We start from the raw sequence: 19,250 nt of genomic DNA on the forward strand, positions 1-19,250 counted from the left end.
GGCAGGCATGGAATCTGAAAGTGTTGGTGGATGGGACAGGGCTCCGCCTTAGTCAGCCTCCCAGCCGGCTTCTAAATAAACATTCAGTCGGCAAAGCCACCAAGAGACACAACTGTAGATTACTCAGTGAAAGATGGGCCCTCTGTGACATCAATATGCTGACAACAATTCTCTGGTTTAGAGTGCATACCCAAACGTTGTCTTTGAACGACAGAGCTACGTTTAGCAGCAGCCCTGCTCTGGACAATCCTCACCAAAGCCTGCTCCATCTGATCACAGGAATTGTACATAAACATCGGATATCATAAAACAGCATAGGCTATCAAGGGGCATTCAAAATATGCATAAAATATGCTCCAAATACTTTTTAGGTTTTAATGAGAAGCATTGCTCATCATATTAGTTGGACTCTGGGGAACACTGCTCTGTTGACATCTAAGACATTCTTGCTACCTTCGCCAGACTATTCATAAATATCAGAAACATTTTAAATGAATCCTTATTAACAAAACTAATATATGTTTCTCTTTTCTCCTATCTGGGGGACACTGCTACCATGGGGTTGTGAGAGTGGAGGTGGATTTGGCACTTAACAGGTTAACTTTGTTAATGTATCAGTGCTGACAAACCCCTCTCCTCTGCAACCCCCTGTAGTCTCTCCAGTCCAAGTTAAGAGAGTTGGGCTTACTTTAGATTGCAGGAAGAAATATTCCTTTTTTTTTCTAATAATTATTAACTTAATTTTGCAGCAGTGTGCTCTGTTAACTATACAAAGCACACTTATTCAGACAGTGAGAGCCGGATGGCTCTCACTAACAGGGGGCACCAGACCTGCACTTTTATTTTATTTTTTTAAAACTACTCAGCGCTGACAAGCGGCTGATCACCACTGGCACGCTGATTTAAGACCGATATACCAGAGCTGCCAGAAATGGCAAAGAGCACCGATAATTGGAACGCCAGGGGCCGCCATATTGGAGTATACCATGTCCCCTCCTCAGAAAAGGAGAGGGACACTTGTATCTCCCGAAAGAACGTCCACCAGGAATCTGCTATCAGCGACTGCTGCACTTGTGAATGCTTCTGTTAGGAAAGATGGCACTGACTTTCGAGACCATTCCTTATGCTCGGCTGCACTTGCGCTGCTTCCAATAGGACCGTTTAAAAAAGTGGTCATGATCCCATCTGAAGTTGGAGAGACAGCTGATACAATTGTTACGAGAAGAGAAGGCTTCCCTCAGATGGTGACAATTCCAGGACAATCTGACAGTGGGGAGGTCCTTTGCCCCATGGTCCTGGATCTTAGTAACCACCGATGCCAGCCTGACAGGATGGGGGGTTGTGGTTCTTCAGTTACGGCTCCAGGGTCTCTGGACCATTTGGGATGCTTCGCTCCCCATCAACATTCTAGGGCTAAAGCCATGCTAATGGCCTTACAGCGCGCCCAGGCGATACTTCACGGACACCCAGTCCGTCTGCAGTCTGACAACGCGACGGCAGTGTCTTATGTCAACAAACGTGGGGCATCAGGAGCGCCAGGGCATTGAGGGTGGCTGCTCAGATATTGACCTGGGCAGAGTGTCACATCCCCGTTATATCAGCAATCTTTATCCCAGGAATCCAAAACCCGGAAGAAGACTTTCTCAGCCGACATGCGATATTGCCGGGAGAATGATCGCTCCATCCGGAGGTCTTTCAGTCTTCTGGTCCTACGATGGGGGATTCCGGACCTGGGCTTAATGGCATCACGTCACAACAGGAAGGTGTCTCAGATTTGATCTCGAGCAAGAGACCATTTGGCAGTGAACATCGACGTAATGACGATTCTATGGGACTTCAAGTTGGGATACCTGTTTCCTCCCATTAATTTGATTCCCAGAGTTCTTCGATGAGCGAAGCCAGGGGGATGCCCAGTCATTCTAGGGGCTTTCATCTTCCACGAGTTCTGGCTTTTCTAAAGGATGCCTTGGAGGTGGGTCTTTGTCTAGTCTCTTTGAAAGTACAGATATCAGCCCTGGGATCTCAATCTGGTGCTAAATATGCTTTAAGGGCCTCCGTTCGAACCATTACGCACCGCAGAATTAAGGTTCCTGACCAAGAAGGTTGTATTCTACTATCTATTGCATCGGATCGTAGTTTCAGAATTGGGTGCTCTCTCATGTCGTGAACAATTTCTTATCTTTCACGATGATAGGGCGGTTCTCAGAACAGTTTCCGCTTTACTACCAAAGGTGGTGTCCAGCTTTCATGTGAACAAAGAAATAGTGGTTCTGGTTTTTAAGAGTGACCCACAGTCTTCAAGGACAGGTACCATGGAGTCTCTGGATGTGGCCAGGGCTCTAAGAATTTATGTCAAGAAGACATCAAAGATTCGCCGCACAGATTCTTTTTTCCTTTTGTTTGACTCCTCAAAACGAGCCAGCCTCTAAGCAATCAATTGCTAGGTGGCTAACTTATACTATTAAGTAGGCTTATGTCAGTGCTAAAGAACCTGTGCCAGATCGTATTGTAGCCCATTCTACCAGTTCAGTGAGGGTGTCCTGGGTTGCACGAAATGGGGCCTCAGCTGACCAGTTGTGCAGAACAGCCACGCGGTCATCGGTCCATACGTTTACCAAATTTTATCAATTCAATATATTTGCGTCAGCAGACCCTGCTTTTGCCCGTAGTGCTCTACGTGCCGGTCTGTCAGAGCGGTCCCTCCCTTAAGGGGGCTGCTTTAGAAAGTCCCCATGGTAGCAGTGTCCCCGAGATAGGATGAAAGCGAAAGGAGGATTTTTATACTTGTGATAAATCTGTTTCTCTGAATCCATCTAAGGAGACACTGCGTTCCCTCCCTTCTGCTCTTCTGCTGTGTGGTCTCTGGTTGGTTGACTCCCCTTCCTTGGGGCTTTATACTTGGACCGAAGAGGCTACAGGGGGTTGCAGAGGGGAGGGGTTTGTCAGCATGGATACATTAACAAAGTTAACCTGTTAAGTGCCAACTCCACCTGGGGTATCAGTGTCTGGGGGACACTGATACCCCATGGTATCAGTGTCCCCCAGATGGAATCAGAAAAACGGATTTATCGTAGGTATAAAAATCCTCTTAGTTATACATTACAATAATTTCTGGTCTAAATCATACAACTGTGCCTAATTGTATTAATTATTTTACATTTATAGAAAATTAGGTAAGGTAGAGAAGACATAACATTATTTTAGATTAGGGATGAACACCTTTATATCAATAATTTCACTTATTGCAAAAGTATGGTTATCTTCATACTAGATTCATAATAATATAATTTCATGTTGTTAAGTAGCTAAACCCCATTGAGTTGTAAATAAAATAATGCAGGAAAATATTTACAGCAGAGGTACCATAAAACGTTATTAATATCCTACCGCAGGACAAGGAGATGGAGCGATGCTTCCGGGAGGACAGAAATGACCTTGTGGACAGGATGAGATGTGGGATAAACTGCTCATATTGCAAAAGCTTCCCGGAGGACACAGTCTGCAGGATGACTGACCACGAAGCTGTGTTATAGGTAGGTAAAATCACATTAATTCATGTTATATAGTTACATACACAGACTTGGAGCAATTTTCTTATTCTTTACTGTACAAAGCTCTCTGTGCCTAATTCTTACACATACCTACTGACCTGGCTCTCTATATCAGTGTGCTGCTAGTTTGGTTCCTCTTTTTTCACACATCATTCCATTTTCTAAAACTTTGGAATAGTTATCTGATAATAAAAAGTGCTTTTAACACCAGTTTGTCACGTTTATGACTTTTGAGAATGCCAGTGACTGATATTGGCACAACTAATTAGGGAGGCGCAGAGTCTAACGCAACCTCGGTATTCACCAGGGACCCCCACAAGGAGGTATGGGCTTGGCTGCGTGAGGTGCTCAGGTTGCGGTTCTCCAAGTTATTATCAGTGCAGTGGGAGAGACAGGGATGGTCGTACTGTCCCGGTCGAATGCCAAACGATGGTGCAGTGCACAAGAGTGATCCAGAGTGAAGGTTAGAAGCAAGCCGAAGGTCAGATTCCAGGTAACAGCAGAGCCAAACCGCTGGGCAGAGAATAGTCAGGAACAAAGCCAAAAGTCAGGAACCAAGGTACAAACAACAGGAGTAAGGGAACAGTATACAGGACACTGAAGCTGTGAATCCAATACTCTAGCACCATACATAGGAGAGAGGTGTCTTCTATACAATAATGTGGGCACCTATAGAAGGAGTGATGTCTCGGCAGTCAGATAATCCTGATCACCGACTGGCTGATGAAAGAAGCGTCGGGACGCGAGCTACTGCGCATGCGAGCGTAGCGTAGCCTGGAAGTACGTCCCGTTGCCAAGCAATGGGACACGGCTCAGAGGAGGAGACTGCAGTCCTTCCCCGGCACGAGAGGACAGTGTGGGGATAGCGCCTGACACAGTTAATTTATACAGCCAAAATAATAGCAGTTGGAAAAATCGGGGGAAAAAATTAGAAATAATATTACCACACCTTGTAAAGACTGGCTGCTATATTTCTATTATTACAAGCAATGAGACTTTACAATCGAGATTGCCAATCACTATTGTTTGGCTCTGGCAAAAATTGATTTCATGCTATCAGCAATTGGATAAATATACTCAAGTTTTTCCACACTGCAGAAGAATGTAACTGCAATGAAATCTTGTGACAGTAGGGGGCAATCTTGTTGAAGAACAATAATATTTTCATGTGTCACAAGGATGATAGACATATGTTGCTTATTTTATTTTTTTTTGTTTTAGAAAGTTCTCTTGATATCTTCATTTTCCACACAAGCATTCTGTGCAAATATGAGGAATTTGATTTCATCACGACAGAAATGTAAATTATGAAGTGAATGTATGTATGTATGTATGGAATTGTGACTGCAAAGATAGCCAACTAGAGAAATCTGAAGGCTGTCCTTCCCCATTGAAGGGATATCTCCAGGACTAATTATGTTCTGCTTTAAAATGCAAACTATAACAAATATATGAGTGGTAACTGAAACTTCTGCTTTTCTCTACATACAGGCTGGAAGGTTCCTGGAGGACATGGTTCAGGCCGGAAAGCTCCCCCTATGGAGTAGAAGCCTTGAGCCACCTCATGCTGAATGGGTGAGCTAGAGCCCGCTGTGCAGTAATACCCGGGAGTGCAGTTTCCAGTGGGTGTGGATCCCCCTTGTCCATCACAGAACATCCTGGTAGGATAAGAGGTGATCACTTTGTGCCTGACAAGGGAGATTTAATAGTTAAACATTTTATAACAATTACAACTCACTTACCCGGGCGGGCAGGATAAGCACTGACTGACTTCCACCAAACCAATCTGGTTACTGTGGGTGCCAGGAGGACACAGAACTGGCCAACCAGAACCTGCTGGGCAGTAGCTTCCAGCTGGGCACACACCACCAGGGGGAGACTTTGGATACACACAGAGAGAGGGAAAGAAATACGTTTATCAAAGAGTAGCATACAGAGGAGACAATATATAAGATTCAGACATGTACACAAATGTATAATATTGTAATTATATGTGCTGTAACCAAAACAAGTTCTCCTCACTGAAATATTCCTATTGTAACTATATCGCACTAATACCAATTTATAATAATGTTGCTGGACCTACCACAAAGCCATGCAGGTTAATTGATCGAATTGTATTAAGGAGTGATATACAGAAATCCAGTGGGAGTTGGTACAGTAAAAGCGACATAGAGTGCCTGTGTATCGTATATTACATGAGTTAGAAATGTGAACCACACTGTGAACTAGTTCAATTTGCACGGTGTTCTTACTGGGTTAGTAGATCCTTCAGGACAGTAGAACCCTGCCTGGCAGTGACCACTAGTGGCTGCGAGTCCTGCACCAGCACAGAACTGCCCGATGATACATGCCCGACACTCTGCCTCGCTGGACAGTCCCTCACCTGGGCCGTAGGTGCCTTCTGGACACAGCTGAGGGCGAGAGCTGCTATGCAGACAGTAGGATCCCTGGTAGAATAAAGCAAATGTTACACAAGAGGGCCCAGGAGGTGAAATACCCCTCAGGTCTGAGAGGAAGGAGAGGAATGGCAGCTTATACTGGGTCATATGTAAATGTCACTCACACAGCAGGAGAGATGGGAGAACCAATGTCTAAAGTTCCTGTATCCTCTAAGATGTTTTGTGGAGAATTTAGCTCTCAGTAGAGGTTTAAAATTTGCTTGTGACCTGATCGCGGCCCACCATGACACCCCACAAGGCATAATCTCCTATTTATGCAGTATTGGAGACTACTCACAGCTGGGCAGAGTTTGGGCGCCAGTAAGGATGGCAGATCACAGAAGAAGCCTGCAGGGCACAATAAGCAGACTGGAATCTTTACATCCATCTTGGACATGTTCCAGTATGATCCAGGCTGGCAGGGGTAGGACAGTGGAAAGCCTGTCCCTGGAGGGCAGTGATATCCCTGGGGGCACTGTCCGCTCTAAAGAGAAAAAAACCCATCTGTTACATACAACTACAACACAATGACCACAGAGTTATCTGTTACCATTTACACTACAGTTATAACATTTTGTTACCATGTGACAAATCCATAACCACTATGCGGCATCATTTCTGAATGCTGCATAATAACAGTTATACTCCTGGTGTGTTTATCTCTTGTATGTATTGCATAGGGAAAGGTCAATGACTATCAAGATATTTAAGAACAGCACAATTAAATTGTTTATAATATTTATATAAAACTTAAAGGGGTTATTGAAAATTTTATAGATTTATTGCGGCTTTTACTTTGCCTTTGCCTTATTTAATAATGCACCTCTTACACGAGCGCCATATTAACAGCTGCATATACTGTGATGGCGTCTTCCTGATAGGGGTGCTGAAAACTGCTGGAAAATGACCAGACTCCTCCATTGTATGTTCCACCACAGTCCCTATAACAGCAGTTTTATCACTCACTGGACTCGGCAGTCCTCCATGTCCTTCTTGATAACAGTAACTTCCTTCTGGACATGGCAAACAGTCCTCTAGTCCTTCCAGACCGGGCTGATATCCATACGTTCCGTTTGGGCAAGGAATGGGTTCCTATAAATCACACATACCATATTAAACATGATCTAAAAAATTTTTTTTCTTTGTAGAGACCATCACTAAGGAGAACATTCAAAATGTATATTCTTATAGTGCTATTAGATTTCTTACACTGCTTCCTTTGGGACAGTAGTATCCATGGGGGCAAATACTTGCATCCTCTTCTGGAAAGACAGCCATTCCTTTAGGACAAACCCTTCCTGCCGGACACACCAATTGCATCATGCGTTCTCTGCTGGTCCTTTGCTCGTTGCAGTAGTGTCCTGCAGGACAGAGAAGACAGGCAGAGGATCCGGTGTCCTACAAACCAAATGAAAAGGACATTGAGGTGGACATTGGTGGTAGCTTAAAGAACCTTCTCATGAGGAAGAACATCAGAATGAGTTCTGCGGTAATAAATATTGATAATAAATATTCAGAGAATAATGTTTAGAAGTTGAGGACCTGAACCCAATAGTATTACTCTAAAGACAACAACACACATAAATCAGGATGACTTGTAACAAAGCACATTAGTAGTGTTATGTATCACAGGCAATAACAAGAATCCACATATTAGGGGTTAATTACATGCAGACAGACCCTCACCAGCTCCCACAACCAGTGCATGCTCTAACTCGCACCACTTTCATCACATTTTTTATTTATATCTGGTTCTGTCTTTATTACTCCTGTATACTTATATATATATCACCACATTAATAAGGAATGTTTGTACCTTTCTAAGAGCTGACAAGATCTGTACACAGCTGATATAAACCTGTTTTATCTCCACACGGAGATCAGCCATAAATGTCACACGCTTGTCCTGTTTCTGATTTAATTTACTATAATACATATGTAGAGCTAGTGATAAGCTGCTGAAGTATACTTTAATATACCTCTGTATTTTCATTTACAAAACCAGTAGCGCGTGTGAATACTTTATTTCCAGTGAGATTAGTATAGACTTGTCACTCTGGTATATATGGTGATTTTTTATATACAATGTTCATTTGCTGTGGATTACAGAAGGGGAAACTTATGCTGCATTTAAGATAAAGTATAGAGTGAAGTATAACTCTGCCTATATATCTGCATCTTAATAGACAGCTCAGTATTGATAATAATGATGCATCACTTGGTGTCTTCATCCTTAAGACTCTATTATGTCAGCAGTCTACCAGCACTAACTGAGGATCCAGTCCGCAGTTCAGTTATCCACTATGGCCGTTTTAAATCAAACAGTTTATCAATCAAAAACCATTAAACCTGGCCAGATGATTCAGAAAGGGAGTCGTTTAGATCAAATTAAACAGGTGACACATCATACATAAAATTGTTTTAATATTTTTGGGGTGACTGATCATTTGAACAATCTGATCACTAAAAGCTTCAAATTGATTGCCCGTTGAGTGTCGCTGATCTTCCCGTTTACTGATAAAATAATTTCAACAGATTATACATATCTACATCCTAACCTGAGATTTAAACAGATAATATTTTTTTTATTTTCTGTGCCATTCCAAAAACATTGTGTTTCCAGGAAAATTTTTCATAGACTTTCCTAATTTGTTTCTGATTAATTGATCACAAAGTAAAAAAATAAGATCTTGTGAAGGGGACATGTTTTTGTAATAAAATCTGCTGTACAATCAGTGACCTCAATTACTTCCTATTGCAATTTTGCAACATGCAATTACGTTACACTGTAAGTGACAACAGCAGATTCTCAGTAGACAGGGACAATTATGCCATACAACGGGAATGGACACTCACTGAGAAACTTCCAGCACCACAGGGCATCGGGGAACCCATCCCAATATTAGAACATGATGAGCCTGCGGGACATTGATCACATTCACCCACATCACGGGCACCTTGTTCAGCACGGTAAGTACCACTTGGTTACACAGTATGTAAAATAAAGAATAAAAAAATAAATAAAGATTATTGAAATATTAAATAAATGAAAATGTGTAGTCTAGTGATAAATCCCTCTCCTTTAATACGTTTTGTAGCAGGTTCTTATTATAGTTATAATAGTCACTGACTATTAGGTAAACATAAGTAATTTATGAAACCTTCTAAAAAGGAAAAGTGGAGATGTTGTCCATAGCAGCCAATCAGATTCTAGTTATCATTCTCTAGAATGTGCTATATAAATCATAATCTGATTGGCTGCTATGGGAAACACTTCCACTTTTCCTTTTTAGAAGACTTAATAAATCTATCCTTAATGTTTATTGAATGTAACCACTTAGCTGAACTGAGTGATATACTCACATAGGGCACAAGGCAGGTTTAGATGTGCCGGCGGGGCAGTAAGATCCTATTGGGCAAGCACTGCATTCACCCACTCGGACACTGCCCAGTTTAAGATTAAAGGTCCCTGCTGGACATGGGAACTGGGATCCAAACTGGGAACCTTTATAGAAAAAAAAAAAAACAACAAGAGAACGGTCAGCTGTTTACTGAATACGCAAATCTATAACACCTCTCCTTTTCCAAATGTAAGTGTCATTAGTTGCGTTAATTGGTGAAGAGTTTACATTAAATAAATTGTAATTACCTAGATCCCATAATTTACTGGGAGTGATGAGTATATGTATCATTGTTTCTTTCATTTTATTTTCCTATTAGACCACTACAACTAACGGAGTCTCATTTATAAAGCACCAAAAGACAGAGGAGCAGTGCAAAACCCTTTTTGGTTGCGCAAATAGAAGGTGGATGAGGAACGTTGATCCTTCAGAAGTACGGAGTCGTGCAAAGACAGGATATAACTTTGTAAAGTGAGATGAGATGTAATGGGGTGGAGAGGACGCATTTTAGGGTCTACACTGCTGTGCAGAGGGGTGCACAGGCCATTTCTGCCACACAAGAGGACTTCTCGCATCAGCTCAGAGCTGGTGGAGATCAGGGTGTAAATATATTAAGCATCGATTTCTGCAAGTCGCAGGATATTGGGGACTTTGCAGAGGAAATTTAAAACGGCAATCACTTTAAAAGAAAGTTCTGCCTTGAAAGTCAATGCTGTTTTAAATTCCCCCTGCGAGGTCGCCGATATCCAGTGACTTACAGAAACCGAATCTTGATGCTTTACCGCCAGATCTCATCCTGTAGTTTTATAGGTAATTATGTGCTGTGCATACAGCACACGTAATAAAGGATACCCATCATACTTAATACTTTATCATTAGTATGATATGATTAGCAAAAAATAAGAACACACATGTTCATAGCCCTTAGGCCCACAGTGAAACCCATTTTCCAACAAGGACATTGTTCTATTTTATGGAAACATTCCGTTTATGTACATGACAGACGACGATCCCTCTGCATCTCACTACTTACGTTTATAGTGAATAAATGTCAGGACATATCCATTTGTTAAATGCTGTGAACAAAGTCTTTATAGAATCTAGTTGTCTTGTGCTGTATTTTTGACTCACCTTCTGTACAGAAATATCCAGCGCTGCATTTCCCCGAGGGGCCCTCGGCTCCGGCCAAGCAGAACCAGCCAGCAGGACAGGAGTAGCACTCTCTGTCAGATGCCAAACCGGGCCTATCACTCCATGTCCCAGGAGGACACTTATACTGGGAGCCATGCTTGGTGCCTGGAGGACAGTAATGACCACGAGGACAGGGCACCGGGGGGCGCTGTCTCCCTCCTGAACCTAAGACCACATAGGTGTCCATGATATATAAATACAGAGAATGCTCACACATGTCATACAGACAAGGATAAATTCTGCTGGAAACTGTTAAATATTATGTATGTGTGTGAAAAAATAATAAGATATTGTGGTGAGCAGGGGACACAGGATACTGTGTCCCCTGCTCACCCCGGAATACTGCACATAGACTAAATTCTTAAACTTCTTCTATAGTCATATAAAATTTACAATTATTCTGAGCATATGGTATTCATGTATTTATGCATTTTATATTTCTGTTTTTGTGCATATGATATGATGCTATCTATTCTATGAAGTTGGATGTATGATCTTTCTTTCCTATAAAAGTTGGAATGACGCCAGCGTCAGTGTGACAGAAACGTCATTACTCTGTGCTGTTGGAGGAACCTGCCAATTCCACCTTCTATCAGTCTGTGGCTTTCTGCTTGCCTTGCAACGATACTTAAAGCTGAGAGAGGACTCATGCTGTGGCACTCAGCATTGGAATAAGTTCATCCACAGAATAGAGTTCTATGCAAGCACTTCCATAAAGATCAACTGTAGAGCTATGGACATAGTGAATTGAACGCTGCAGGAAAAATGAGCAATATTATCTGCTGCCCAGCACCTGACTTTAGGTAGCAGGCTGTGCTCCCCCTAGCTGCTGTCATTTGCTGTAGGGAATGGCCAATTCTTTGAGAAGAGGTTGTCCAAAAGTTGACAACTCCCTTAAAAATGTAAAATAGATGCATTTAGCAAGAAATGAGGGTGCCACCCCATGAAAATCCTGCATTATACTACTCCATTCACAAATCTTGAACATGCCAAGTTCCTCTGCTATGTACAGGAGAATTCAGCTAACTCACTGGGCCAGAAATGTAATTGTGTTATAAATCACAGGGAAGCCCTTAAAACACGACCAGCAGGACATAGCTGGGGAATATTAAAAGGTCTCCAGTTTACTGGCACTATACCTGTCGCACAGAAAAATCTGGCTGGACAGATCTCACACTGGGATTTGTGGAAAAGATTTTGGTGGTCAGTGAAGGTTCCAGATGGGCAGGCGTTTTCAGAGGAGGTAGGAGATCGAGATCCCACGGGGCACACATACCTAGCAAAACACAGACAACATCAAAAATAAAAGGGATGCTTTCAGTGTGACGGTCACACTATAAGTCATACCCACCCAGGGGAGCAGATTGTGTCTGGCTGGTTTAAACCTGAGCGAGTACAGGCACTTCCTGCGTAGCACAGCGTACAGTCTCCAGCCTCGTCCTGCCCTTCTAAGGGGTTATAGGTGCCAGGCAGGCACGGAACTGGGTAACTGGTATTCGACAGGCAGTAGAATCCAACAGGACACAAAACACACTCTTCAATTCCTTAATAGAAAACACAAAAAAGCAATTAGCATGCATGTCAATTAATAAATCATAAGCCACATTAATAAAAGTAATTTTAAGTATTTCTATAATTGCTAAATAATTTCAAAGTACAGATTTTCTGTAGGTCTTGAGAGGACACACTCCATACACAGGCAGATCTCCTGTACAGCATTATTAGAGTACTCTGCAGTAGATTCTTACAGACTACACTATCTAGGCAGGGTAATATATACAAATGGCAAAAGTTTAAAGCCACAGTTGTGAGGTCATGCACTTTTGCACAATTGCACCTGGTTTTATGGGGACATACATGAATTTGCAGCAAAGATGGCAGCCTCAGTGGGGCATAAAAGATTTAATTGCTGTGAGGAGTTTGGTGGAGAGAGGGTGTGTCTTTCTAAATGCAGATTAGGCGCACAAGCGTACCTACTTTTCTACTGATGGTAGAAATTAGATTTCACATTGATGGACAGGATTACGTAAATGGGATAAAAGGGCACATTTACTGTGGGAATTCTCTGTTTTGCAGGACACACAGGCTTTTCCTTGGAGGTCTCTGTGGAGGACTAATAGGCATAAGGAGAAATCCCATCTGTATTTGATACTGTGGTCCTGGAGGCAATGAGTAACGTGCTTGAGGTCTTGTTGCAGGACTATGGTAAAAAGTGCCAGGCCCTGGTAAACCTGCACCATATCCTCCCTAAAGGAGACCAAACTGGTCTCGCCAGTAACCATTCATTGGCCACATAAAAATGCAAGAGAACCAAGTCCCGTGATGTGTGGGGTACCCCAGGCTTGAGCGTGAATATTAGTAATGAATCGCTGGGATGTCAGTGGAATCATAGTAGAAGAAGCATAGTAGGGAGGTTGATAGGAATCTTGTTGCACTGTCTCCAGGAAACCTTGGATGTTTCACCACTCCAGGTCCTCAACCTTATTGCAGAGCAATTACAGCTCTTGATATAGGAAATCTCGCTCATGGGCCATGTGGGTCTGACCGCTTGTCAGCTCATCGGATTGCTCCTCTAGTGAGATTTATTTGTCTGAGGTTTTGCGTTCTAAGACAGCCAACTTGATGTCCCTAGTAAATGCTAGCTGGATATTTAATATTAAGGCTTCAAAATTGCTCAACGTCCCTCTGTGACAGAGGAGGACACCATACTCTCCTCTGGATGGACAGGGAGACCAGACTGCTGGGTAAAGAAGGAGCTAACCTCAGGCGATGGAACATCATTTTATGGGAAATTGGCTCTTTTAATCAGTGATGGTCTGCAGAGTGCTTAACTCCCATCCTATAAGCTAATGAGTAGTAGGAGCTCAACTGCAATTCCATCATCACCATTTATATAGCGCCACTGATTCCGCAGCGCTGTACAGAGAACTCATTCACATCAGTCCCTGCCCCATTGGAGCTTACAGTCTGAATTCCCCAACATACACACACACAGACAGAAAGAGACTAGGGTCAATTTTTGATAGAAGCCAATTAACCTACCAGTATGTTTTTGGATTGTGGGAGGGAACCGGAGCACCCGGAGGAAACCCACGCAAACACGGGGAGAACATACAAACTCCACACAGATAAGGCCATGGTCAGGAACTGAACCCATAACCCCAGCGCTGTGAGGCAGAAGTGCTAACCACTGAGCCACCATGCTGCCCACTGCTAAGCCCCTCCACTCATCATATTTAATGTTAAAATCGTTTTTTGTTTTTTTTCAAATCCATATAATTTATCTAATTGGTTATAAATAAAAAAAAATAGATTTACTCAAAAACTGCACAGGAAGGCGGTCACTACATTTCACAACGACTAGTGAAACCAGCAGATCCCTATGCTTTGTATATACGGACACGATCACCTGAGCAAAAAAAAAACAGTGGATATTTTATTGAATAGTAGAAGTTATGCTAAACAGATAGCCACATTGTGTTTGTGGACTGTTTGTTTCCTGGATGTAGTCTCTCTCTGTCTGTGTGTGTGTATGTTAGGGAATTTAGACTGTAAGCTCCAACGGGGCAGGGACTGATGTGAATGCGTTCTCTGTACAGCGCTGCGGAATCAGTGGCGCTATATAAATAAATGGTGATGATGATGATGATGATGATGTATCCTTAACATACAGAATAAATCAGATGTGACCAGTAAAGTCAATGGCAGGTATAGGTCAGCATAGCTGATCATACAGAGATCCCTTTCAGTTTACTCTGAGACAGACAGGTTTTTATAAACGCTGTCTAACATTCAGCTACACAGGACGGACGCTATGCTTGTTTATGACCGATTGCTCTTACAGCTTTCATACTTAGCAGTAGGAAGGGTCAGAATGGACAGTGAAATGCAGCCAGGGTATACTCCACGCAGCGCGTAGTCCAGGGTTCTGTCATTTCTGTATCAAAAGCCGCAGAGGAGAATAATATAAACTGTAGCTTTCATCGACCTTACCGGACAAAACAATACTCTGTCTCCCCCACTAGAACCTTGTGTATGCTCATTGGTCACTGCTGGGAGAAACCTTACATAACAGACACTTGTATAAAAATACTCCTTTCTCTAAGGATGGTTGGTATTCATTACTAGGCTATAAAAAGTCAGCAGACATAATGTGATGTGAAAACCTTCACTATCAGCGCAAGGTAAGTAGCACATGATAATATGTACAGGTAGGGGAAAACATTAATGTGGTCATAAATGGGAAATGGACTAGAAGAAACACGCCACAGAACTCCTCACAGATAGACCCTGGGTATTTATTGAAGAGACCATGAACAATATTATGTTATGATACAGCCATGGTAAGCCAGTGTATCCCTCTAGGACAGTATAACAACACTTACCACGGTTCTGAGAAGGGTTTGATATATGGGTATAATACACCAGAGGGCAATGTTACTCTACTAAGTCACTGCTGTTCTTTGGAAAAAACACTGATGACTACAAAGAATATATTACATATTATCTGCAGAATGCAGTTTACAGTCAGATGTGCTTCACATTCCAGATATTCTAATATATCTACTTTATTTTACAACTTTTACTAGAATGTTTTTATTTTTATTATATGCGCAAAGTATATATCACCAGTATTATAGGGAGAAACTGGAGGTGAAGTCATTTGTTCTGTAATGCTTCTCAGTTCATTCTTCCTATTTGCTGGATGGGTTACATTGTTAGGGGTCAGCAGTAGTATGAAAAGGGAGTACATTTTATTGTGAAGGATAAATGTGCCCACACCCCAGCTAGAACTGGAGGCTCACGGTTTTGGGAATATTGGATATTCTCATGCCCAATGCCCCTAAAGGGGATCACTGCTCAATGTGGTGGGTGAAACCAAATAAACACTGAAAGGATTTTTCTCACATTGCTTTGCCTTTGCTATTACTTAGTGTCTAAGCAGAATATCATAAATATGGTAATGGAATGTTCTTACTGGAGGCCCCGTTATGATGAGTGAAGGTCCCTGGAGGGCAGTTTTGCTCGGAGCTGGCTCCGGCAGGGCAGAACTTGCCTCTGGTGCATGGGTAACCAGAGACAGAGGACCCTGTGGAGGAGACAGACCCACGTTACAGAAACAGTCAGCTCTCCAGTCTGCAGAGAAGACACAGCTAGGTAAGCAAAGATCAAAACATACCCAAACTAATAATAGCGCTGCTGCAGACCAAATAATTCAGAGGCAACCTGTGTAGGGCCCAGTGGGCATTGAGGGGCCCAGATTACTATAAACCATTTGTATTGGTGTTCTTGGCAAAGAAACCCCACAGAAATGGGGCCCAACCTGTAACTTTACTAGGGCCTCACTTAATTAAACTCTGCAGACACAGTTCACCACTAGATTTGGGGTAAGTGTACCCATAAACTAGATCCCACCTCATCCCCTGAAAAATCTCAAACAAGCCAGCAGCACATTAAAATTGAAACCTGACAATGATTTGTTGGGCTGACTCCTGAATAATACAGAATTGTATCTATGTCTGCCTTAGAACACGCTACTTATACAAAATGGCCCTAAATCATTAAGGAGAGCAAAGGAAAAAAAAAAAGGAGTAAGTTTGCTCCTGGGCAAACCGTGTTACAATGCAGGGGTCGTAAATTAATTATTATTTTGCACATCAGTTTAATACTGGCTGTTTTTTTCATGTAGCACACAAATACTTGCTAGCTTTGTTTTTACAATGACATTTAAAGTTGATCTAGGACATGCCCTACCCAATATAAATCTGTCCCATCATTTTAAATTTACTTACCTCTCCAATGCAACGTTGTTTTGTCCAGGTGCAAAGTTTATCCTTTTTTATGCTTTGCTCTCCTTAATGACTCAGGCCTATTGTGTTTATACTATCATCAGGGGCTCTGACTTCAGACAGCAGAGATGGGTGTGTTTACAATGTGTCTCACCAGAGAGAAGACATTTTTCCTTCCGCAACAGACACTAAGGAGGCCAAGAATATGTTCTATGCTATGCAGCACACGTGACATGCGCTACATTTATACAAATTGGTGCATACAAAGAAAGTGTTGGAATCTATATCAACCAATATGATTCTTACTGTCATTTTTTCAGTGCTCTTTAGAAAATGAAAGCAAGTGTCCGGTTGGTTGCTACAAGTTACAGCATCATTTTCCAGGGTGCCTGCTTTGATACGTGCTGTATTACTGTATGTAGTGAAGCACATTTGTGGCTGTCCAGTTGTTGTAGAGCTAGAAGTCACATCACTTTGGCTGGCATGGCATGCTGTGACCTCTAGTTCTACAACAGTTTGAAGTGCCACAACTTGCCCAAGCCTGGTTTAGAGGAAGAATGTACATTGTTCTTGACCAGCAGTAAGCAAGATGCCAAACAAATGTAACAGGCACAAAGATGCTCAGCACTGGTAGATTACCACAAGAGTGCCCAGCACTCGTACAGTACCAGAGCAACCAGCCTTTTCCTGAAGCAGAACAGGATATTACTATCGTAGATTTGTAAAGCGCCACAGTGCTCCGCAGCACCACACAGTAGGGAAGAAAGACAAGGCCATACATAAAACAAGAACAGACAAGGCAAACAAAATGGAGACATGAAAACAAAGGGTATGGAGGACCCTGCTCATTAGAGGGCTTACATTCTAAAGGAAGGAGCTGCACTCAAGATAAATGGTTAAGGACAGTCTGATAGTCTTAAGACTTCTACAGTGACTAGTTCATCATTCATGTCTCTCCTCATTCCTAGAGTCACCACCAGTAGCTGCCCAGAAATGCCAGTTACCAATAGTGAATGCTAATTTGTCTACATAATTATTATTATTAATAATAATAATAATAATAATAATAATAAAAGCACAATGATCTAGCTAAAATAGTATAGGGATCACTTTCCCAGTGCCTTTACCTTCTTGACAGAACAAACCCTCCGAGCAGACTCTGCAGCTGCCCCGATGCCCCTGTCCAGGCTGATCATTGTAGGTGCCGGCCGGGCACGGATAAGCGTGGGAACTTCTAGTGCCGATGGGACAGTAAAACCCTATTGGACAAAGAGACTCTTCTCCTGGTGGCTGGGATCTTCCTTCCAAGCAGAAGTAGCCTACAGAAAAGTACATAGTAATGAGGTCAGATCCATTATAACCAGATCCACTGTAACAACGAACGCTGAAAGGTGCAGAGCTGACCTGCAGGACAAAGGGTGCATTCATTCTGCTGATACAGTCCTTCTTTGTCTGAGAAAGTCCCAGCTGGGCAAGGTGAAATGGTGGAACCGTCAGGACAGAAATGACCTAAGGGGGCAAAATGTACAACAGTGATAGGCAATCTGATACAGTTCAGGTGCTATGCGGGCATCCCTCATTAGCCGTAACGGTCGCACTTAATCTAAGTAATAAGTTAGAACAATACATTTAATTAAAGAAATTAACACCTATCTGTCAGGACATATCTGCAGGCATTTCAAACAAGTGTTATAACTATAACAAGCTACAAACAATAAACATAAGCTTACATAAAAAAAGGCAACAAGGCAGTCCAGGGGACCAAACAATGTGACCTATGACTAGTAAATAAACACACCCCACCTTCCAGGCTATTATTTGCTGTTCATATAGCATGCAACAGGAGAACTGGAGCCTGCTAATTACTGTCCATCATACTACCCCATATAGAAGTTCTGGAACTCCCTAACATAGAGGGGGGGGGGGGGGGGGGAATTAAAAGTAGTCGTGATGTTCCTCAAAACACAGCGTCTGCATTTTTTTCTTATATTACGTTAGAAATCTCCACCACGAAATGTCTCTGGAATGGTCGCAAGAGACGTTGCGGCTAATTGAATTCTCCCCGGACTCTCACACCCTGGTGGAACTTATCTATCCTGTCCACACTGCTAGGTGGCATTTACCTACTCTAACACATACTCTGTTATCATCGAATGGAGCTCTCCATATAAATAGGCCTTTATATTCCAATGTGATGTCAGTGGAATTCAGGGCTTCAATTCCACTAATGAAAGAAAATAAAAAATCTAAAAATAAATACTTTTAAAAACAAAAGCTTTAAGGGCCTGAGTCATTAAGGGAAGTAAGGCAAAAAAAAAAGGCTAAATGTTCTACGGGACAAACCATGTCACAATGCAAGAGGTGCAAATTAGTTTATTATTTTCCACATAAGTTAAATACTGCCTGTTTTTTTCATCTAGCACATAAATACTTGATAGCTTTATTTTTACACTGAAATGTAAAGTTGATCTATGACATGCTCTACCCCAATTATAAATCTGTCCCCACATTATAAATTTACTACCCCCTCCAATGCAACATGGTTTTGCCCAAGTGCAAAGTTACTCCTTTTTATGCTTTGCTCTCATTAATGACTTGGGCTCTAAGATGTGATCAATGTACCTAGCGTTTGTGATTGTCTGAATTCAGCAACCGCTAGATAGATAAATAGGGTCACAGAATTGACCATTCATTAAATCTGCCGGTACCATAATTGTTGCTGGTGTAAGTAACGCAAGGCTCGCAAGCTTATTACTCTTCTTGTTTTGTACGTTGCATGCAATTCTCAGTATCTGATCTTATGCTCCATGCATGGACACTAGATGACAGAATCTCAGTATCTCTTAGTCTGTATGAGAAACATGCACATGACCACTT

General features: G+C 42.2%; 1 protein-coding gene across 1 annotated transcript in view; it reads right to left on the bottom strand.

The window, feature by feature from the left end:
* The window catches only part of LOC142107145 (uncharacterized), a 247,993-nt gene that overhangs the window by 123,710 nt on the left and 105,033 nt on the right, over positions 1-19,250 (bottom strand). The window contains exons 7-21 of the mRNA XM_075190329.1: positions 17,778-17,882; positions 17,501-17,692; positions 15,563-15,673; positions 11,936-12,128; positions 11,724-11,860; positions 10,525-10,749; positions 9,356-9,497; positions 8,849-8,972; positions 7,202-7,390; positions 6,959-7,084; positions 6,291-6,476; positions 5,807-6,001; positions 5,294-5,430; positions 5,041-5,209; positions 3,388-3,522 (exon numbers count right to left, since the gene is read on the bottom strand). Coding sequence (XP_075046430.1) covers positions 3,388-3,522; positions 5,041-5,209; positions 5,294-5,430; positions 5,807-6,001; positions 6,291-6,476; positions 6,959-7,084; positions 7,202-7,390; positions 8,849-8,972; positions 9,356-9,497; positions 10,525-10,749; positions 11,724-11,860; positions 11,936-12,128; positions 15,563-15,673; positions 17,501-17,692; positions 17,778-17,882 — 2,366 coding nt within the window. The remainder of the gene's footprint in view (positions 1-3,387; positions 3,523-5,040; positions 5,210-5,293; positions 5,431-5,806; positions 6,002-6,290; positions 6,477-6,958; positions 7,085-7,201; positions 7,391-8,848; positions 8,973-9,355; positions 9,498-10,524; positions 10,750-11,723; positions 11,861-11,935; positions 12,129-15,562; positions 15,674-17,500; positions 17,693-17,777; positions 17,883-19,250) is intronic.

The sequence above is a fragment of the Mixophyes fleayi genome, chromosome 11 (assembly GCF_038048845.1).
Source record: "Mixophyes fleayi isolate aMixFle1 chromosome 11, aMixFle1.hap1, whole genome shotgun sequence".
Lineage (NCBI taxonomy): Eukaryota > Metazoa > Chordata > Amphibia > Anura > Limnodynastidae > Mixophyes > Mixophyes fleayi.